General features: G+C 45.6%; 1 protein-coding gene across 1 annotated transcript in view; it reads left to right on the top strand.

Annotated features, from left to right (window-relative positions):
* The window catches only part of LOC311017807 (IQ motif and SEC7 domain-containing protein 1-like), a gene marked incomplete at its 3' end in the record, with an annotated part of 39,032 nt that extends 21,827 nt beyond the window's left edge, over positions 1 to 17,205 (top strand). The window contains 17 exon segments of the mRNA XM_084016384.1: positions 1,799 to 1,967; positions 2,483 to 2,650; positions 3,830 to 4,003; positions 4,079 to 4,174; positions 4,884 to 5,143; positions 5,145 to 5,561; positions 5,992 to 6,924; positions 7,065 to 7,223; positions 7,852 to 7,974; positions 8,072 to 8,238; positions 9,491 to 9,630; positions 9,772 to 9,897; positions 10,356 to 10,455; positions 14,408 to 14,569; positions 14,670 to 14,891; positions 15,339 to 15,388; positions 15,970 to 17,205. Coding sequence (XP_083872510.1) covers positions 1,799 to 1,967; positions 2,483 to 2,650; positions 3,830 to 4,003; positions 4,079 to 4,174; positions 4,884 to 5,143; positions 5,145 to 5,561; positions 5,992 to 6,924; positions 7,065 to 7,223; positions 7,852 to 7,974; positions 8,072 to 8,238; positions 9,491 to 9,630; positions 9,772 to 9,897; positions 10,356 to 10,455; positions 14,408 to 14,569; positions 14,670 to 14,891; positions 15,339 to 15,388; positions 15,970 to 17,205 — 4,702 coding nt within the window.
* Positions 17,206 to 23,021: the final 5,816 nt, after the last annotated feature.

Here is a 23,021-nt window from a genome sequence, read left to right as displayed (position 1 = left end):
GGTGAGGAGAAAACAAAAGTAATCAGAGAAGAGGAGGAAAGGATATAAGAGGAGTGGGAAGGAGGGGAGAAGAGGATGAAAGAGGAGATGCAGGGAAGAGGGGAGGAAAGGAGGTGAATTCGAGGAAGAGGGAGATGAAATGGGAGAACAGATGTGAGGAGAAGGGAGGAAGTAGGAAAATATGAAAATAAGAGCATTTTCAAATAGAGGATGGTATGAGCAGCAGAGGAGGAAGGAGGAGGAGAAGAGGAAGACAGAAGAGAGAAGAAAGATGATGATGAGAGAGGGAGAGAGAGACTGTTAGCAATTATCTAGAGTACCTTCCTCTCAGATTTTACTGCAGAGCCTCACTGGGATTTGTGTGTGTGTGTGTGTGTGTGTGTGTGTGTGTGTGTGTGTGTGTGTGTGTGTGTGTGTGTGTGTGTGTGTGTGTGTGTGTGTGTGTGTGTGTGTGTGAATTCAATACATCCAAGTTTAAGGATGTAAACGCAACATCACCCCAGAATGTCTCAACACACACACACATTCACTGTCTCCCACACACTCATGCTGTACACACACACACACACGCACTGCTGTTAGCCATGAGTCACTGTCATGTGACTGTGTGTGTGTGTGTGTGTGTGTGTGTGTGTGTGTGTGTGTGTGTGTGTGTGTGTGTGTGTGTGTGTGTTAGCTTGGCAGTGCCCACGTTAGCTTCGGTGCCAGCTTCACGGGTGTCTTAGATTAACAGTGAAGAGCCCCTTTGATGATCTCACACACACACACACACTAATGCTGCCCGTCACTCCGGTTACTCCTCTTCCTCCTCGTCTCCTCTGTGATCCATCACTTGATGGATTGATCATCTATCAGTGATTTTCTGTGTCTCCCAGAAGAAGTTGAACCAGCGAGCGATGAATTCATCAGCTGGTTTCAACTGGTTTGTTCTGGGTTTACATGGTCCAGGTCCAGTTTGGTCTGGTTTGTTCCGGTTTAGTCTGCTTAAGTCTAGAGAGTCTGGTGTGTCTAAGGGTTAGTCCAGTTTGGTCTGCTCCAGATCAGTCTGGTTTCGTCTTGATCATTCTATCTGATTTGGTTCTGTTCGTTCCAGTTCAATCTGTATTTTTGGGGTTTAGTCTTCTTGTTGGGTCCAGTTGTCCTGGTCCCGTTTCGTCTGGTTCTGGCTATTTTATTCTGGATTGGTCCAGCACACTCTGATTAGGACGATTTAATTCTGGTTTGTTTCAGTTTGCGTGGTCTCATCCAGTTCAGTCCAGTTCAGTCCAGTTTGATTTGGTGCAGTCCGCTAACCTTTAGAGTCCTCTTCCTCCTTTAGACCTCTTCCTCCTCCTCTACCTCCCTGCATCCTCCTGCACTTGTTCAACGTTCGTCTTCTTCATCTCTTTCTCCCCTCTCCTCTTCCTCTCCATCTGTTTTGTTAATAATCCTAAACAGCTCATGTGTTTGTCTGTTTCCTCTTTTTTTTTGCCCAAAATCAAATTTCCTTCATGGATTAATAAAGTTGTATTGAATTGAATATATTACTTCCATCCTGGTTCATCCTCTCCTTGACTTTCCCATCTTCAAAAAATAATTTATTCCTTTGTCCTGTTGTTTTTTAATTTCTCAAGATTCATATTTCAGTAAACAAACCTGTGTTGTGATGTGACCTGATTCGATCGCCGTTACCCGATGGTTGACCCTCTCTCTCCGTCTCTCTCTCTCTCTCTCTCTCTCTCTCTCTCGTCTCTCTCTCTCTCTTTCTCTCTCTCTCTCTCTGTATCTCTCTCTCTCTCTCTCTCTCTCTCTCTCTCAGTGTGGAGGGCGACTCTCAGTGTCCGGAGGCACTCACCTTTTCTGATTCGTCCTTCGGCCATCCGCCTCCCTTCCATCGCTATAGCAACAGCCCCCTCTCCAGCCCCTGCGACCCCTACGGCTCCACCTCCTCCAGCGGGCCCCTGGGAGCCTCCCACGCACACACACAGGTACCGAGAACCTTAAAAACACGCACCTCAAGATTCAGGAAGTCATCACAGTATTGAATATCAGAGAAAGTTAAATCTTGTTTAGTTTTAGCTTCATGTCCGATTCGCTCTGAATAAATTAATAAATGTTCTGGTGGAGAAGCTCCTACCGACGTTAACGCTGCGTCACATGACTCAGATAGCTGTCTGATATCCGAACAGCTAGCCGTCTCACGTGCTAATGTCTTGATATAGTGACTCCGCCCCAGAGCCGGCCCCGGGGGATAGGCAAACTAAGCAGATGCTTGGGGCCCCCCTGGCCACCAGAGATTTTTAGGTTATGAATCTGAATGAATTTAGGTATTGCCATTCTCCAGCTGGTCATCCCCAAAATGAACCAGAATACAAGAATTCACATCTACCAAATTCAGAATTTGACTACAGGTCAGACCCCCTCCTTCGAATTAAGTACAAATTTAAAAAGATGGTAATGATAACGAGCCGCCTCCCTCCTTCTCCTCCTCCCCCTCCTCCAGGGCAGCTCCCCCATCTCTCCCCCCAGCCCGGCGAGCCTTGCCTGGGCTCAGCGCAGCCGCCACCAGCCGGCCAGCCTGGCGCTCCGCAAGCAAGAGGAGGAGGAGAGCAAACGCTGCAAGGCGCTATCCGACAGCTATGAGCTCTCTACGGACCTCCAGGACAAGAAGGTGAGGCAGGAGGCACACCTCCCCCGCAACGATACGAGAACTTTAATAACTCTAGATGCACACAGCATTAAGACTTATCTAGTAGACGTCATGTTTAATGCACCGGAGATCACACCGGAGGAAACTACACTGATGCTGCAACATGACTCGCTACTTTGTTCAAGGACACTTTGCGTGCTAACTCCACAAGCTAAGCTAAACTTATTCCACTGCCGAGACGCAGTCTGGAGTCGGACAAGCTACCTAGCTAAGTATCTAACTAACTAACCAGTGGACTTACTAATTACCAAACTAACTAGCTGCCTAACTAGCTGCCTAACTAGCTACCTAACTAACCAGTTAACTAACTAACTAACTAACTAACTAACTAACTAACTAACTAACTAACTAACTAACTAGCAGCTTAACTAGCTTCCTAACTAACCAACTAGCTAACTAACTAACTAACTAGCTTATCAGCTACCTAACTGACTAGCTTACTAACTACCTAGCTAACCAGTTAACTAACAAACTAACTAGCTACATAACTAACTAACTAGCTAATCAGCTACCTAACTAACTAACTCACTAGCTACCTAACTAACTAGCTAATCGCCTACCTAACTAACTAGCTATCTAACTAACTAATTACTCTAACTACCTAGCTAACCAGTTAACTAACAAACTAACTAGCTACCTAGCTAACTAACTAACTAGCTAACTAACTGAGGTGTGTCGTCACCATAGCAACGAACAACAATCACCATTTTCTTCAGTACCAGTCACATGACCTCTGATGACCTATTCTTTTGCTATGTTATTCACTTAAGTGAGTCGACGACCGTTATTAAAGTCGTAACGTTCAGTTTGACATAAACGATTGAAGTGAAAAGCCTGAAATAAAACAAAAATTAAATATGAAAAAGCTATAACCTTTTTTCTAAAATGCATCCGGAATCTGAATCTAGTACTTAAATGCCTAAAACATATAATGTAAATATGTTCACATAAACATGCTAACTGTATCACATGTGATGTAGCATTATTATTATTATTATTATTATTATTATTATTATTATTATTATTATTATTATTATTATTATTTTAAGTCTATAGAGCCTTGGGTTTTTTTATTCCCTGGCTCTCCAACATCTCCTGGTCTCTGATTGGTTGCCTGTGTGTGGCGGTGCTTGCTGATAGGTGGACATGCTGGAGAGGAAGTACGGGGGCCAGTTCGTGTCCCGGCGGGCAGCGAGAACCATCCAGACGGCGTTCCGGCAGTACCGCATGAACAAGAACTTTGAGAGGCTCCGCAGTTCGGCCTCGGAGAGCAGGATGACCCGCCGCATCATCCTGTCCAACATGAGGATGCAGGTACACACACACACACACACACACACACACACACACACTGCATACACAATATAATGTCTGTCTGTTCTGGTCCAGTACTCGTTTGATGAGCGGCAGCCGCAGGGTCAGGGGTCAGCGGGTCAGCGGGGGTCGGACGAGGCGGCGGACATGGACGACTCCTTCTCCAAGCAGGTAAAACACCTGATTGCCACCTTCTCGGTGTTTGGTCTCCTTACTAGCTTTTTCTGCAGCTTTCTACTGCATCTCACAGTCTTCCTCAGTGGGTGAACATAGCTTTTCATCATCCTTACTGAGGTCACATGATCACGCCTAAAAAAACTCCCACTATTTGAGCATCTCTGCACATGGATGGATTATTGAACGGGGCCTACCAGGCACAAGTCCAGGGGCTCAAAGTGTCAGGGTAGCTCAAACCTTCTTTTCCACTTTTGCTGATTCTATCAATTTGTCATCTTCCTATACTTATAATATATGTCTTGTGCTATTAAATAGTTTTATAGAATAATAAAATATGACTAAAAAAGACACAAACCAACCAGAAAGAGACACAAGAAAATATATAAAACACCTACCAAAAAAAACACGACTATACGATTAGAAAAGACATCAAATGTCAGAAAAAGCCATAAAACAACTAGAAAAAATAAAGTGATTACAAAAAGAAATTAAAATGACCAATAAAAGTCAAAACAACGACCAAAAGACACTAAACAAGAACGTCTCTAAAGTTTGATGAATACATGAGAACGACAGGACTGACTTAATGGAGACAATCAGCTTCATCACATTAAAAGAAGAGCAGTAAAAATGATCAAATATGTTAATGAACGAGTAGAAATGATAAATAAAGCTGTAAATAACAACAACGTGTGACCTGCAGGTCAAGTCTTTGGCCGACTCCATGGACGACTCACTGACCTGCCAGTCAGGCCGCGAAGACTCACAGGACGCAGGAGGCGAGGGGGAGGAGGACGACGAGGAGGACGAGGAGGAGGGAGATGAAGAAGAGGAGGAGGAGGAGGAGGAAGGGGAGGAGGAGGACGAGGAGGAAGACGAGGACGAAGATTACCGGGAATGCGGGTGGCGCAGCGCCAACGCGCCCTCCCGCCATGTGGCAGGCCGGCCGGGGGTTGGAGGGGGGAGGGGAGGCGTGGGAGGAGGCGCCGCCATGCACGAGGACAGCACTGCCACCTCCTTCAGCGACGTCACCCTCTACATGGACGACGGCTGCCTCCCTTCCTCGCCACTCTCCCGCCCGCCGTCCTCGCCGCTGTCCCGCCCAGCCTCCAGTTCCGACACAGAGTACTGGGGGGGAGGAGGGGGAGGAGGAGGAGGAGGAGGAGGGGGGAGGGAGGACAGCAGAGAGACGGAGGGAGGAAGCAACGCCAGCAGGAGGAGCAGCACACCCTGCACAGAGTGTCGAGGGGAGTACAGAGGGAGAGCAGGAGGAGGGGGAGGAGGAGGAGGAGGAGGAGGAGGAGGAGGAGGGGGGGGGAGGACACCTTCCTGTCCTCACCATCGAACCGCCCAGTGACAGCTCCGTGGACATGAGTGACAGGTCAGCCCAGCCAATCAGAGAGCTTCTACAGACAGCTCAACTTTTAAACTATTTGTGTAACAGTTTTATGTTCGTTTTACACCAAAGTTCTCTATTTTCAATATTTCATTCAAACAGGAGGATACGAAAATAATTGTTTTCCTCAAGACTTATTGAAGTACCAGAAAACATGCTATATTATGATATATATCATTATCGAGATATTTGTATATCGTCATGGAAAGTTTTTACCATAAATGTAGTGCAGTTAAAAGTTTTCTGAAATAAAGTTGTATTAACATATACGTCACCTGGCTCCAGATCAGCTCATAGCTAAATTGTAATAGCTGGGTTTAAACCAGTAGAGGGCAGTCACCTGTATACTAATAACTTTTCATTTAAATGTCAACATTTGGGCCTGAATTCTTTTCTTTATCGTTCCCGTCTTCAGGTCGGAGCGAGGCTCCATCGGACGCCTGGTGTACGAGCAGGAGCCGTCAGGAGTCGAGCGAGGAGGAGGAGGAGCAGGAGAGAGGAGGGGGGGAGGAGGGGACGGGGAGAGTGAGGAGGAGGAGCAGCGAGGAGGAGGAGGAGGAAGCAGCGAGGCTGACTCTCCGCAGGGAACCATCAAACACAAACCCAACGGGCGCTCCGTCGCCACGGCGCAGGGTCAGACCCGCAGCCCCGCCAACGTGCCCTTACCGATGCCCTCGGCCCGTGCTCTGCCGTCTCACCCACTCCAGCACACCCACGCACACCCTCACCCGTCGCCCATCCCCCACCTGCCCACCATCCTCCACCACCACCCGCAGTACGGCCCGCCGCACGTCATGCACATGCACCACATGCATGGCGGCGGCGTTGGTGGCGTTGGTGGCGTCCCTTACATCCAGCACGCCCACCACTTCGCCCAACACCACTATCACCACCTGCACCACCAGCACCACCACCTCCCCCACGGCTACCCAGAACCCCCCTCCTCCCCGTTGCCCTCCCCCGTACCCCCTCTCTCGCCCCTGCCACCGCCGCCGCTCACGCCCTCGCCGCTGTCCTCCTCCTCTTCCTCCGCGCTCCAAACCATGGAGGCTCAGCAGCAGCACCTGGCCCACCACCCCCACCTCCACCTCCACCACCACCTGCTCTGCTCGGATGGAGACAACGAGAGCGTCAACTCCACCACCACCAACTCCAACGACGACACGACGGTCAACAACTGCAGCTCCGGCTCCTCGTCGCGCGACAGCCTGCGGGAGCCGATGGGCGGAGCCTCGCTGGGGAAGCAGACCTATCAGAGAGAGAGCCGCCACAGCTGGGACTCGCCCGCCTTCAACAACGACGTGGTGCAGCGGCGGCAGTACCGCATCGGACTCAACCTGTTCAACAAGTACGTGTGTGTGTGTCGATGCACCAGATTATAATAATCCAGAGGATTCATGTCAATCAAGTAGTGTTAAAGTGAAGCTGAAGCATCAAGTAAGATCGGGACATTCTATATAATATATAGAATCCTTTCGTATTCTATAGGAAGCCGGAGAAGGGGATCCAGTACCTGATCGAGAGGGGCTTTGTGTCGGACACGCCGGTGGGCATCGCCAGGTTCATCCTGGAGAGGAAGGGGCTCAGCAGGCAGATGATCGGAGAGTTCCTGGGCAGCCGGCAGCAGTTCAACAAGGACGTCCTCGAGTGAGTACAACTTCCTGTTTGCTGTGTCATCCTGACCGCAGTATAATCAAAGTCCTATTTATCTATTTTATTGATTTTTATTTTGAAATGTTCGAAATAAAGTTTACTCTATTCTAGGTTGTTCATTTCTTCACAAACACATGCACACACGTTTTTTAAATGATTACATTAAAAAACTGTCTTCAATAAAAAAAAATGTAAGCATTTAGAGCTTCCGTATCGTATTTAGAGTTTAGGGCTCTGTGATTGGTTGGTGGTTGGATGTCATTGGTTGGTGCTAGATGATGTAAGCACACGTCATATTTTGTGTTCCAGGAAGGAAAAAAAACCAACTAAAATATTGTATTGTTAAATAGATGCTAATAGACAACATGAGCATGCATGTAAAAGGGTTAAAAGACATCCAGCTCCATTTTGAGCTGATTGGTGATCAATAATCAGTGATCGTTGATCAATAATCGGTGATCAATAATCAGTGATCGGTGATCAATAATCAGTGATCGGTGATCAAAAATCGGTGATCGGTGATCAATAATCAGTGATTGGTGATCAATAATCAGTGATCGGTGATCAATAATCGGTGATCGGTGATCAATAATCAGTGATCGGTGTCCTCTGTCCTCTGCAGCTGCGTCCTGGATGAGATGGACTTCTCAGGGATGGATCTAGACGACGCTCTGAGGAAGTTCCAGGCTCAGATCAAAGTTCAGGGTGAAGCTCAGCGGGTGGAGCGACTGGTGGAGGCCTTCAGGTACTTGATCCGGATCCGGGTTAGACCACCAGAGAGGGGAGCCGGCGCTCAGCAATGATCACTTCCTGTCTCTCTCTCTCTCTCTCTCTCTCTGCAGTCAGCGGTACTGTGTTTGTAATCCGGTGCTGATCCGACAGTTCCAGAACCCCGACACCATCTTCATCCTGGCGTTCGCCATCATCCTCCTCAACACGGACATGTACAGCCCCAACGTGAAGCCGGAGAGGAAGATGAAGATGGAGGACTTCATCAAGAACCTGCGGGGTCAGTCGGTGGTTCCTCTTAGTCCTCTTAGTTAATCCAGCAGAGTCCGAAGTAGAGATGTTCTCTCCTCAAGTATAAGTACACATACGTGTGTTCTAAAAGACTGGTGAAAGTAGAAGTACACATACGTGTGTTCTAAAAGACTGGTGAAAGTAGAAGTACACATACGTGTGTTCTAAAAGACTCTGGTAAAAGTAGAAGTGCATATACGTGTGTTCTAAAAGACTCTGGTAAAAGTAGAAGTACACATACGTGTGTTCTAAAAGACTCTGGTAAAAGTAGAAGTACACATACGTGTGTTCTAAAAGACTCTAGTAAAAGTAGAAGTACACATACGTGTGTTCTAAAAGACTGGTGAAAGTAGAAGTACACATACGTGTGTTCTAAAAGACTCTGGTAAAAGTAGAAGTGCATATACGTGTGTTCTAAAAGACTCTGGTAAAAGTAGAAGTACACATACGTGTGTTCTAAAAGACTCTGGTAAAAGTAGAAGTACACATACGTGTGTTCTAAAAGACTCTAGTAAAAGTAGAAGTACACATACGTGTGTTCTAAAAGACTGGTGAAAGTAGAAGTACACATACGTGTGTTCTAAAAGACTGGTGAAAGTAGAAGTACACATACGTGTGTTCTAAAAGACTCTGGTAAAAGTAGAAGTACACATACGTGTGTTCTAAAAGACTCTGGTAAAAGTAGAAGTACACTTACGTGTGTTCTAAAAGACTGGTAAAAGTAGAAGTACACATACGTGTGTTCTAAAAGACTCTGGTAAAAGTAGAAGTACACATACGTGTGTTCTAAAAGACTGGTGAAAGTAGAAGTACACATACGTGTGTTCTAAAAGACTCTGGTAAAAGTAGAAGTACACATACGTGTGTTCTAAAAGACTCTGGTAAAAGTAGAAGTACACATACGTGTGTTCTAAAAGACTGGTAGAAGTACTGAGTCAACGTCTTTACTCAAGTAGAATTAAAAAAGTACAGGAAAGAATGCAGCAGATAAACTTGCAACAGAGTATTTGTACACTGTGGTATTACTACTTTTATGCAAGTAAAAGATCAGCGTACTTCTTCCTGTACACAAACATCCAAACAAAACAGCAATGTTTTGTTTCCAGTGTTGAGAATTACATGAAAATCAATCAATCAGAGCTGCATTTGACTCATCAGAGTCAGAGTTTGATTAATTGTACTAACAAATGTGTAGAAAACAACCCCTCCGTGTTTTTTGACCCCTGCGTGTCCCCGTCCAGGCGTGGACAACGGCCAGGACATCCCCAGAGACCTGCTGGTGTCCATCTACGGGCGGATCCAGAAGTGGGAGCTGAGGACCAACGACGACCACGTGTCTCAGGTCCAGGCGGTGGAGAGGATGGTGGTCGGCAAGAAGCCCGTAAGATCCCCCGACAGGCCGCCAACCTATCGAGCTGTCAAATACAACTTCACTCCGTCGTGAATTTTTGTAAATTGTGTGTGTGTGTGTGTGTGTGTGTGTGTGTGTGTGTGTGTGTGTGTGTGCGTGTGTGTGTTACAGGTGCTGTCACTGCCTCATCGCCGGTTGGTGTGCTGCTGTCAGCTGTTTGAGGTTCCAGATCCAAACAGAGCTCAGCGGAGCGGCGTCCACCAGAGAGAAGTCTTCCTGTTCAACGACCTGCTGATGGTAATCAATACACTCTGTGTGTGTGTGTGTGTGTGTGTGTGATTTATAAAAATCAACAATAAAGTGAGAGAACAGCTGTTTGTCGCCGTGACAACATCACCGAATCACCGTCGCCACAGCCGGTCCATAGAGCAGATCTGTTCCCGAGGTGCAGAGCTGGTCTGTGCAGGTCTGTGCAGGTCTGTCGCAGCCATGTGGGTGTTTGCATCAGCGCTCTATTTTGGGATGAGTTTGGGTGTAATTCTCTCTCTTATCTCTGGGAGCCGGAGCATCTTCTCTCAGAGGAGATGAAGCGATTGTTGCCAGTTTAAAATAAAAAATAATAAAATATTTTTTTTATAATAAAAAAAAATAAAAAAACTCACTTCTAAATGAACAAAAGAAATCGATGAAGACGAGGATTCAGAGCACAATCAGTTTAAATCTCCTCATTGCTTCGTCTCCTTCGTCGTCTCCAGGTGACGAAGATCTTCCAGAAGAAGAAAACTTCGGTGACGTACAATTTCCGACAATCGTTCCCTCTGGTGGACATGCAGGTCCACACCTTCCAGAACACCTGTAAGTAAACCACAGCTCCCTCGCCCTCTCTCTCTCTCTCCCTCGCCCCCTCTCTCTATCTCTCTCTCTCTATCGCTCGCTCGCTCGTCCATCTGCTCGCTCCATCTGTCTCGGCCTCTCTCCCTTTTGTCGCTCATATCTCTATTTTCTGTCGCACACATTCAACTCTCTATTTTTACCCGGCAGTCGGCGCCGACACACATGCTGACACACATGCTGACACACACACACACACACACACACACACACACACACACACACACACACACATGTAAGCTGGGAACAATCTTCCATCTCCATAAATCTCAGTAACCGGATGGTCAAGTATCCAACAATACAGGAATAACCAGATTTTTGATATTTTATGCTATCTTCTCTTCGTGGACAGGAAACATCCAAAATAAACATTTCTGTTTATTTTACTACTTTGTCTATTTGCGTCAGTAGATTTATCCTAAATTCACCAAAAGTTACCGGTACATAATGCCTCATTTAACACAAAACTTAATGTCAGTAATCAATTACGTTTTAGATAATATTAGATAAGTGCAGACATGTAGAAGTACACATACTTGTCTTCAAAAAGACAAAAAGTAGAAGTACTGGTTCTACTTCTGTACTCAAGTAAAAGTGTAAAAGTACAGGCTCTGAAATGTACTCAAGGTGAAAAGTAAAAGTATCTAACTGAATCTCTCGTCATATTAATAAGAAATAAATCATCTATAATTCCCCTCAAATGCATTAAAACTAAAGTAACGAGTCTGTCTTAATGTGAAGAGTAGACATTTGTTTTAACATGTAAGGAGGAAAAATACAAAGAGAAATAAATAAATACTCAAGTAAAGTACAGATACCTGAAAATTCTACTCAAGTACAGAAACAAAGTATTTGTACTTTGTTTCTTCCTGTCTATGGATACAGATTTAGATTAACAATATATAATCAACTCATAAATGATGATGTATTGTTCTTGATTTAACTACACAGCAAAATGTAAAGTAGTAGAAATGTGCTCCTCCTATAATCCAATAAAATATATATTATTCTGCATAATCTATTTTGTACTTCTACTTATAACAGAGTAGTTTACACTATTGCTACTTTTCCTTCAGTAGAGATCTGAGTACTTCCACTCTGAAATATTAAAATTATTTTCTCCTTTCTCTCACACACTTTTGTTAAATGTTGCTGTGAAATCTAAACTCGTAGACGAAGCGCTCTTTAAAAATGCACCAAACGCGTCCTAGTTGGAAAATGTTCTTAACAATCTGTTAATAATCACTTTGGCAACAAACAAAAAAACATACAGAACCTCCTTCTTCAATCACACCAAACATGACTCATCCAACCGACACACTCTTCAACGACACGTCGTGTGCTTGTAAGCGTGTGTGTGTGTGTGTGTGTGTGGGGGGGGGGGGGGGGGTTCCAGGCCTCTTAAGAAGAAGAAGAACTGGCTCTCTGTTCTGAGCAGCAGATTGGAGTCGGTGGCGTTTTCAAATCTGCCTCGGCACCTGTTAACAGGACGCCTCGCGCTCAAGAGTTCAGCTGCAGAATCGAATCACCGCCGGTGTTTTCAAATCACAGGAAACACGTTTTTAACCTCTTCAACGTCAAATTCACAGCCCGTTATTTCTGACTTCCACGGATCGACTTCCCGACTCATGTGGTTCAGCCCGACCCTGACTGGGATCAGTTAAGCAGACGCTCCTTAGGTGGGGAAATGCCAAAAATAACCCCAAAATAATTCAGGAATAGCTCCTTTAATTTAAGGCTTATATGCAAATTCATGGTTTCTTTGAAAGGTAAGAACTAAGGAATATGAGTCCATTATAAGTAAGCCTATGTTTATCTCCATTCCAGAGGAAATGGAGCTACAATGAAGGAAAAAAACACACTTGTTTGCTCTTTATGAAAATACACTTAAATGTATACACTACGTATGATACAATATTTAGAGACAGACTCAGTTGATCTCCATGTTTTCTCCATATCTACCGTTTACCGTCAAACGGGAAGTTTTACTTCAAAAAAGGATTTATTTCCATAAAGTCAAAAAATGCACTTCTACGTTCTTATCTATAGCACTTTGATCATAGCACTGTTGTTCTTAAGGTGTGTTTGCTGAACAGCTACTACTTTACTCAGATGAGGACCTAACACTTGTTCTATTTTTTAGCTCTTACTTTATTGGCAATGATATGTTGTGGTTTCTTTCTTTCAACAAACATACTTATTGTAAGTTGCTTTGGACAAAAGCGTCTGCTACATGCCCGAAATGTACGTAGAACGGTATAAGGCTTGTTGGTGTAATTACACGATACAGCCACCAGGTGGCCACGAACCACCGGAGCTCCAATCAGTCAGCCATACTTGACTAAGATGACAGCTCTCTCTTCCCGAAGACTCAATGACACAATCGTCAGTGGAATATGTTGGTTAGGCTCCAGAAGAGGTGCTTTTAGGTGGATTACAAAGCTTGTAGTTTTCCATCAATCAATCAATCAACGCTGGAGAAGGTGATCAGCTCATCTTCAAAACCGTCAAATTAAATTCCTCCCAGATCCGTTTCAGATCCACTTTAACTACACAGTTAAAGCCAAGGCCTCAAACGGACGAGGAATCTTCCAGATGACCCCGTCAAGATTCAAAGGGTTTATTGTCATATGCACAGTTAAGAAACGTGTTCCTCTGTACAATGAAATTCTTCTGCTGTCCACAGAATGACAAACAATGTAACATCTAAGTATAAATAAATAGATTTGTAATGAATCATCTCAGGGTTTAAGAAAGTCTTCCGCTCCAGGATTCTTCTTCTACGTGCTCCTGAAGATGCAAAGACACTGCCCTCCATTGTTTCCCCTCGAATGGCTCGACGTCCCGACAGATTTACGTGTCTCAGAGAGACGGTGTGTACAGAGGCTGCTGCGGAGGTTGTTGTTTACTTGTTGTTGTTGTTGTTGACAGTTCTGGTTCTCCAGTTGGATCTAAATGCGACTTGGCAGCTTGCGTGATGACTGTGACCAGCACAGATTGCCCCGTATGATTCATCAGCACAATCTTACATCGACGGCTGGTGTGTGTGTGTGTCTCTTACACTCAGTGAACCGGGGTCACGTTCCAACATGAACACACCGTTCCCTGTTCTTTTTACCGGAGAGATTCTGACTTTTTGTGACATCATTCATGTTTGGCGACCGTGATGACATCACCTGCCACATGTCGGCATGCAGCCTCTTTTTTTAGTGTGTTAGCAGGATGATGTTAGCGTATTAGCAGGATGATGTTAGTGTGTTAGCATGATGATGTTAGCGTGTTATCATGATGATGTTAGCGTGTTAGCAGGATGATGTTAGTGTGTTAGCATGATGATGTTAGCGTGTTAGCAGGATGATGTTAGCCTGTTAGCAGGATGATGTTAGTGTGTTAGCATGTTGATGTTAGCGTGTTAGCAGGATGATGTTATCATGTAAGCAGGATGATATTAGCGTGTAAGAATGATGATGTTAGCGTGTTAGCAGGATCATGTTAGTGTGTTAGCATGATGATGTTAGCGTGTTAGCATGATGATGTTAGCTTGTTAGCATGATGATGTTAGCGTGTTAGCATGATGATGTTAGCGTGTTAGCAGGATGATGTTAGTGTGTTAGCATGATGATGTTAGCGTGTTAGCAGGATGATGTTAGTGTGTTAGCATGATGATGTTAGCGTGTTAGCATGATGATGTTAGCGTGTTAGCAGGATGATGTTAGTGTGTTAGCAGGATGATGTTAGCTTGTTTGCTGTGCTTCAGTACAGCTTCACAAACCGATAACAGTTAATCTTGTTTGTTGACCCTTTTTTATGTGCTGATTCATAAAAGTAGACTGTCTATAACATTAAGCCGTTTCAGCTCTGATGTTGTTGTTGAGGTCAGAGGTCACCATGTGTAATGTGTGTGTGTGTCACCCAGACTACCCTCACGGTATCAGACTGACGTCGGCGAACCCCGGCGGAGAGAGGAAAGTGCTGATCGTCTTCACGGCGCCGAGCCAGCAGGACCGAGCCCGCTTCACGTCTGACCTCCGGGAGAGCATCGCCGAGGTCCAGGACATGGAGAAGTACCGGGTGGAGTGTGAGTGTTCCCGACACAGAACTGGTAGTAGAATAACTAGTACTAGTCGGAGTAGTACTTTTAATTTTTCTACTTTAACATCTTCCTCTTCTCCCTCCAGCCGAGCTCGAGAAGCAGAAAGGCGTGATGCGTCCGGGTGTGTTGGCGGGAGGAGGACCCGGAGGCGGCGGGACGCCTGGGGGCGGGGCCAACGTTAGCGGCGTGAAGGGCGAGGTGGTGAACGGCAGTCTGGGAAGGCCGAGCCTCGACGACACCTACGCCTCGGTGGACGGATTAAAACGCACAGCGCTCAGCTCCTCACTGAGAGACCTCTCGGAAACAGGTGAGGACGGGAGTATGAAAACAAGTACAAGTACAAGTACGAGTACGAGTACGAGCCCTTACAGTGGGTTTCTTGTAGAATGACAACAATTTATGTTTTTTTGTGAGACGTGACTGAGAATCTGCAAACAGCAGATTTGACTGTTTCCGTTTACTGCTGCAGGATTCTTTTTAAATGATTTTGATTATGACTCAGAGCAAAGCTGCATCTGTGCTCTTATGCAACTGATGAAATAGTGATGAAATCCAAAATGGTAATATAATACAGTAAGATGGAAGGTGAATGTAGAGAGCCGTGGTGCTCTGTCGCCACCTTCTGGACAGCTACGGGAATTGGGATAGAAGAGGTGCTTAGCATAATGACTGGAAGCAGGTGGAAACTACTAGCCAGTCGCAACAACACACATTTGTTTCTTTTTAACGCTGCCTCATTCTGATTGGCTAACAGGGAAGCGAGGTCGTAGGAACAGCGTTGGTTCATTGGACAGTACCATTGAAGTAAGTTTGTCGGGGGGGGTCGGGAACCGAAAGCGTGCACGATGTGACGTCCCAGCATGCCGCAGCAGCAGATCTACGTTTGACTGCATGTCTGAACGTGTGTGTAAATGTTTCTGTTTCATCCGTCGTCTTCAAGCCTAAACGGAGAACCGTCACTACACCATCAGGACTTCTTCCCCTCTTCTTCTTCTTCTTCTCTCCTGCATGTCTGTCCTGAAATCTGCCCTTTTAGCTCATTGATAAGTCCCGCCCCGATGTTTGTCACTTTAAAAGATTATTTTTTACATCAAGAAACTCTCGTTTTTTTTGGAGTATAAGTCTGATAATTCAACAGTTGTAACACAAAACTTGACCTATTATCAAAATTATTAAATGTATCTTTTAAGCTGACAGACATCACATGGGGAATTGACGGCACAATGCAAACGACCTTCCATATTGGAAGGGGCGGGACTTCCCCTCTACATTCACCAACAGGAAAGAGTTTTCAAAACTGTCCTTAAACCCATTACATGAATGTTGTCTTTCTTTCTTCCCCTCTTTGTTTTTTCCTCTTCGTCTCCTCTTCCTCCTCCTTTCAGGGTTCCATCATTAGCAGCCCTCGGCCTCACCAGCAGCGCCCCCTGCATGCAGGAGGTCTCTCCTACGGCCCCATGATGGTGCCTTCTTCTCCAGCAGCCTACCGGCCACACCGCCCTACTCAGAGCCCCGGTACAGGGGTGGGTGGTGGGCCGGGGCTCTGTCACAACCAGGGGGGGGTCACCCCCTCCCCACTCGTGAGCGGGGGAGGGGTTGGGGGAGGAGGAGGGATGGCGGGTGGGGGAGGCCAGACTGGTGGCGGACTGCTGGGGAACTTCTTCGGCAGCCGCAGGGGCAAGGTTCCTGGTCCCCTGACGATGACGTCACCAACTCCACAGGGTCCTCCGAGTCCCCTGATGATATCGTCGCCCCCCCACTACCCCGCCCCCGCCCCTCCCATCGCCCACCCATCCTCCCCTTCCCCATGCCCCTCCCCATCGCCCAACCTCGTCCAGTTGGACTCGGGAGGGGTTGGCGGGGGAGGAGGTCCGGGAGGGGGGCCGTCCAAGCTCCAGGCGTTGCACGCTCAGTATTGCCACGGCAACAGTGGAGGAGGCGGAGTCAGTGTTACTGGGCACCAGCAGCAGCAGACGCCGCCCCCACCCTACCACCACCATCACCGCTACCACATGCAGAACATCCCGCAGCACCATGCCCTCTCACACAGGTTCTCCGCCCCGCGGCGGCAGGGCCCGTCCAGCTGCGTTCCCTCTCATGCCCAGCCGCATCAGAGGATGCAGCATGGCGGCGGCCAGCACCCGCGCTACAACCTTGGCTTCATCACGCCGCCACCGCTCTCCCCGCACTCCCCCATCACCCCTACTACCCCGCACGGACTCTACCACTCGCACCCCGCGGCGGCGAGGCCTGGTGGAGGCGGCAAGCTCCCACTGACCATCTCACACTCGCAGCCGCACCCTCACGCTCACACACACTCTCACAACCACGCCGTGCATGCACACTCCCCGCTCAGCCCCTCCCCCTCCGCCTCCCCCTCCACCCACTTCATCTTCTCCCCACCGCCACCCCAGGCGCCCTCGGCGCGCCTCGTCTCCCAGACACCGACACAGCCGTACGCACCGCAGTACCCAGCGATCTCCTCCATCCCGCCTCCGCCGCCACACTCGCCGCTGCCTCCCCCGCCCAACACCCCGCTCTCCCTGCACCCGGGGGCGGGGGGAGGGCAAGTGGGGGGGCCCAAGTCGAAGCCCGTCAGCCGGATCAGCACAGTCGTATGAGGAGGAGGAGGAGGAGGCAGAAGCCGAGGACTGTGGTCCACCACCCCACCGCGAGCCGCTGGGGGGCGGTAGCAAGAGGGAGGAGGAGGAGGAGGGGAGGAGGAGGAGGAGGAGGGCAATTGCAGGTGCATCAACATGGCCAACTAGTGAGGAAGAGAGTCCTGAGAGCGGGGAGGAGGAACTTACTCAGCCTGTGTTACTTTCACATCCACTTCCCCCGGAGGTAGAAAGACTCTCGACAACTTAGACCCTTTTAGGGGCTCCGGGAAAAACCAGCACCGACAACGTAAAATCACACCATACCTAAGAAACCCCCCCACCACCTCGGTGAGAACTTCCTCCATCTTCCCTACATCCTGCCCTTCAGAGGAGACCTGGGACTCGGTGACATGTGTGGTCGTATTGGGAGTAAGAATCCGTGAGTTGCTGTCGTGGACCAACGGTTCAGGGACCAGACGTGATGGGGAACAGTGCCTGTGGATTCAACCCTGCAGTTAGCACTCGATGCTACACTACGATAGCAGTTGATGGGACATTTCAGGCGTTTAAGGAAGCCTGAGAACGTGACAAGCCCTTTTTACTATAACCCAAAAATCACACTTGTCTTGCACCACTTTTCTTGTTTTTTTCCGCACAAAAAGCACTTGTACCATTGTTTTGGTTGTCGACATATTACGAGGCGTAACGGAGGGGTTGGCGTTGATGCGGTGCAGTTTCTGTGTCTTAGACAGGCGTGCATGACCTGTGCAATAGCTTAACGAGTGTCAGTGTGTACGGTTAAAATCCTATATGCAGGGAGGGAGGGAGGGAGGGATGTGTTTTGTAATTTAAAGCCCCAATCCAGTATTTATTTGACCGTATAAAAGTGCATTAGTGAAGGTTCCTGGAGACTTTACTTTCTACAATAAACGTAAAAAATAAAAAAAAAATGTAAATAAGCCATCATAACGAAAAGCTACAGGTGTCTTTTTACCTTTTGTGTTTTGAAAAAACTGACTGGAAGCCTCGAGTGTTTGTGGATTACAGGGTTGTTGTTTATGGATTGGGACTTTAAAGAAATGGGAATGGCGTCGCAATTTCCCCCGATAATCTGTTCTTTTAAAGGAGGATTTATTTGATACTAAACCAGTTCTCCCCTGCAAGTAGGCTATCAGAAATGTACGATGCTCCATATTGTATGCTGAAAGGTGCCAAACAGGGTGCAGTCTGGGAAACAGAGTCTTTTGTTTCACTGACTGAATAAAGTTATCGACAAGTTATTCAGGTTACATACAAGATCTTCTTGTAGAGAGGCTAAGTCCCGCCCCTTCCTGTTTCCCCTAGGGGACAATTTGTACGATAGTCAACAGCAATTTCTTGATCCCGTTTGAATTCTACCCCAAATATGATGTTTGTCAGTTTAGATGATAACGTCCAGAAAGTCTCAGTGCGTCGTAGTTTTGTCGTAGCATAATTTAGTTCAGTGTGAAACTCACACGATCTATGTCACCAAAACGGCAGTTAGCTCATCTTGCTAGCTAGCTAGCTAACTTAGCTTGGTACGTCACCAACGCGGCCGTTAGCTCATCAGCAGTTAGAGCACAACATGAGACTTCATTAATTGATAAATTATACGTGTAATTCATGGCACAATTCAAACAAACGTTGACTCCCGTATATATATTTTTTCCCCAAAGGGGCGGGGCTTAGTAACTGTACATTTCTCCGCAGACAGACCCGTGGAAATGTTATCTGAACTGGGTGGGAAATTCAAACTAATTCAATTCTATTTGGTTTAGAAATGTAAATTTGCGCATCGTCCAAACTAAGTTTCCGTAAGAACTTTACAACGCTGTCCGTGGTGCTGAAGTAGCAGATGGATTTGTAATGGCTACTTTTAACTTTTTCCCAGAGCCCCTTAAGGAGGGGGGAAATAAATAATTATGACCCCTGGTTGTCTCCAGATCAGAAGATAAGTTGTAATGTTGGCAAATGCTCAGTTATGCTAACAGTAACCATGGTAACATGTATGTTCACAAAAGCATGTTCAGCCTTATTCCACATACAAACATGTTTCTGCTGATTCAAACATATTTGATTCCCCACCCGATCCAGACTGAGTTATTTCCTCTGGTTTCCTCTGAATCTTCGAAACATTTCCAGTTGAACTTGAGGGCGGACAAATTTAATTTCACTGTCGTGTTACAAAATAGGGATTAAGGTGCCTTCAGAAAACAACCACAGAAAAGTTCAAGAAAGACCACCTTGGAATATAAAGACAATTCAGCATACAAACCAGTAATATATTGATTGATTGTATCCATTAACAATAAGAAATATCAATCCGCTCACTGCATTTAAAAAAAAAAAGAATCTGTCCGGATGACAGAGGCCTTCATCTCCCTTCGTCATCCAACAAAGGAACCTGAAACCTGGACCTGGTTTTCATCTTAAAGGACTTGCCAACGTGTGTCACGGGTCACTGGAGTGCAGAATACATTTTAACTGTCACGCAGCAGTGAAATATTCTTGAACAAACTCATTTTTACACATTATTTTTGCACTTTGTGTTGAATCTACGACGGCGGTGTTAAAAGTGTATTTTCTCGCTCTCTGTGTTTGCTCGCCGGATGTGATGGCTGGAAGCCCATGATGGCTGATAGAAAGTTCTTCGACCATTTGAACTATTTTACCAGCCATTTGTACTTTTTTGACTAGAAAATGAACCTCTCAGTGCTTGTGCTTTCCTGTCAAAGGTGTCAGCCTCATATACATATTTACCAGCATTCAACTGGTGGATGATGGGAAATTCCTCTGATGTCCTGAATGCAAATGTTTAATGACATGATTTTTAGTTTCCCTGTGATAACGTGAATGCGCCGACTGTAGATATTAACTGTACAGTGTGTTCTATTTTCAGTGGGGCCAAGAGCATCGACCTGCAACTGAGGTTCAGAATTGCTTGAATTAACAAAACGTTACGCTCTAAAAACCAAACATTCATCAGGGTTCTTCAGGCTGTTCGAGCCACTTCGGGTTCCTCACTAGGAGAAAAAAAACGAAACAATAAACAATCCTTTTAAATGTTTTTTGTAGAAGCCTTTTTGTTTTCAGGGTTTTTTTGGAAAATGCCGAAATGGATTTTAATCAATTGAGTTCCTCAGGGAACCATCTTGGGTCCCCTTTTGTTTTCGATCTGAAGAACCCCTTTGACTTTTTAGAGTGTGTTACTGATATTATTATCAATATTGTTGTGTGACAAGCTTCTACTAACATAACGTATTCCTTGGGCTGTTTTGTATTTTTAGCATTTTTAATTTTGTTATGTGCTTACGAGTATCGGATGATTTTAATTTTTTTCCTGATTTGGGCATCTTATGGAAGTACTAAAAAACCTTTTTAATTTGTAATATGTTTACAACAAAAACAACAATTTTCTGTGACTAACATACAACTATGTTCTAATACTTTTAACACAGACTGTGATAATTACTTTCACGCACACCCGCATGTTTTCGCAAAACGCACACACTCCGAATCATCGCGACGCCTCGGCGAAGCTTCTCACCGAAGCTTTTAATGGAAACAGGCAACACTTCTGCTACCAGACAAACCTTTTAAGCAACACCAGTACACAATATATGCTGAGCTGCGAGGAACTGTGGACCTACAGAAACACCTCCACTAACACCACGTCTAATACAGAATAACACCATTCACTAAACGCACGAGAAACAAAGTTGTCGAGGAGCTTTGGATCAAACCTACCTCGTACGGGATTACACACCATCATCACCCTCTCTCCGCCGCATTCCCGCGTTAAAGTTCCCTACCCGTGTTTTTGCATTTTGTAGCCTATCAGCTACAAACTGTATGTACTTAACATTACTGTCAACCGTTTTTCAAATCATCCCTTTGATTTCTTTTAGATTTATTTCCTTCCTTTGGACGACCTTTTGGTGTCAGGATCTCTAGGAGTCCAAGCACCGACGCCGTTGGAACTGTGTGGCTTTTTTTTTTTTTACTGTGTTTTTAAATGATTATGAGGTTGAATCAGATCCCGAGAGACTTTCCCACTTCTGCTTCTGATTTGTGTTGTGTGCTTGGACCCTAATAGAACAACTTGGAGGACTAGTCCATGATTTCCTGTCAGTTTTTTTTATTTATTTAAAAGAATGTTTTAAATACTCAGACATTGAGATTTGACAGTTGGTTGCTGAGCAAAAACACCTGGAAATGTGAATTCTGGGCTTGATTTGCTATCATCAAAGCTCATCAACAGTTGCAGCAACCGACCATCAACTCTCAAATATAATGGTTAAAGGAAAATTCTCTGCATTGGATAAGCTCTCTGCTGCAAGTCTCTTCAAGTAGGGCAATGGCTGCCTGGAAGTTGGGAAATCAATCTAAGATGTATCTGCAGTAGTAACGTTCGGTATTTGCAGTTTATGAACATACAAAAACACAGGTACGGTCCTTTAAATGCTCAATTTGAATGCGTTTCTTTTTTCCTGCCCGGTCCTGCTCTCCACTATGGGTTTGCATGTGGTATTTATTACAGTATCTGCACTGAATGGAACTGTATTATAAACATGAATGTACATAACCATCGTTATGAAAAATAACAATGTGAGTACTCACTTTGCTCCACAGAGGGCAGTGTTTTGTCTGAATGGGTTTTTATGCCAGGAACGGAAGATCTTGGGTTTCTAACACCAATGGAAGCAGATCTGGTCTGGACCACTGCAGGCAAAACAGGGAACATTTAAAAAAAATATAATGAAGCACATCAGATCTGGTTTAAATAAAGTTATAAATGTTGGATCCTTCTGTTCCTGTGTTAAAGGCAGTGTGTGTGTGTTGGCCGTTGGACTCGGGTCCGAGTCGTACGTGGCAAAAGGCCACGAAGCGCTTTGTGGAGAACAAATATTTCTTGTTTATAATGTAGAGCAAAGAGAGACTGGAATAGTCCTTGTAAAATTGTACGAGTACAGTGTCAAATATGTGTCAACAGAGACAACATTATTTTAAAAATTACGTATGGAAGATCTTAGCTGTGTATATAAATATATATTACTTGTACTTTGTTTTTGAAATTGCAGAGATATGGAAAAAAGTGGAAATATTTATTGCTCTAAAGATATAAAAAAATCTGTTCATGTTGATGGAAAGACGTGTCCTGTTTTGTTTGATTGCGCGCACACACACACACACACACACACACACACACACACACACACACACACACACACACACACACACACACTTCCTGAACATTATAGTGGGCTGATGATAATGTTTAGTCAATCACAAGATTAAAGAAACACTGCATGAAATGTTCGACGAACGGAGATGAAGTCCAGGCAAGGATAGCTTAGCTCGGCTTCTTTGCAACCAGTGGAAGGAACAGACCATATTTGGACTGCCGAGGAGCGACGGGTGGATCTGATGAAAGCTCCAGGGATATTGGGCATACTATTAGAATAACTCTGATTATTTTTATTAGGCTATTATAACCTATTTGGATGTGTTGAAAATGTAATTGATGATATAATCCACCGCATAATTTATTAGCTAATTGCCTCAGATTCTGATTATAGCTGCAATATGGGCAAGTAGTGACAACTGATATGAATGATCAACAAAACTGCAGCTAATTACGCAGTCGGAGTCCATAAACACCATTAAATCAAGTGGGAAGAAGATAGTTTCAAACTGAGATATGCATATTTTAGTAGGTATTTTGTATTGTTTTCATCACACTCACTGTAGGGTTGAATCTCCCATTTGTTTCTCCTGCACGTCCAGTCCGACTGGTGGCGCAGGGCGACATCTGG

The sequence above is a fragment of the Eutrigla gurnardus genome, assembly GCF_963514095.1.
Source record: "Eutrigla gurnardus genome assembly, chromosome: 8".
In the NCBI taxonomy this organism is placed as follows: Eukaryota; Metazoa; Chordata; class Actinopteri; order Perciformes; family Triglidae; genus Eutrigla; species Eutrigla gurnardus.
The sequence above is the reverse complement of the archived record's forward strand: the minus strand, read 5'-3'. Positions and strand labels throughout refer to the sequence as shown.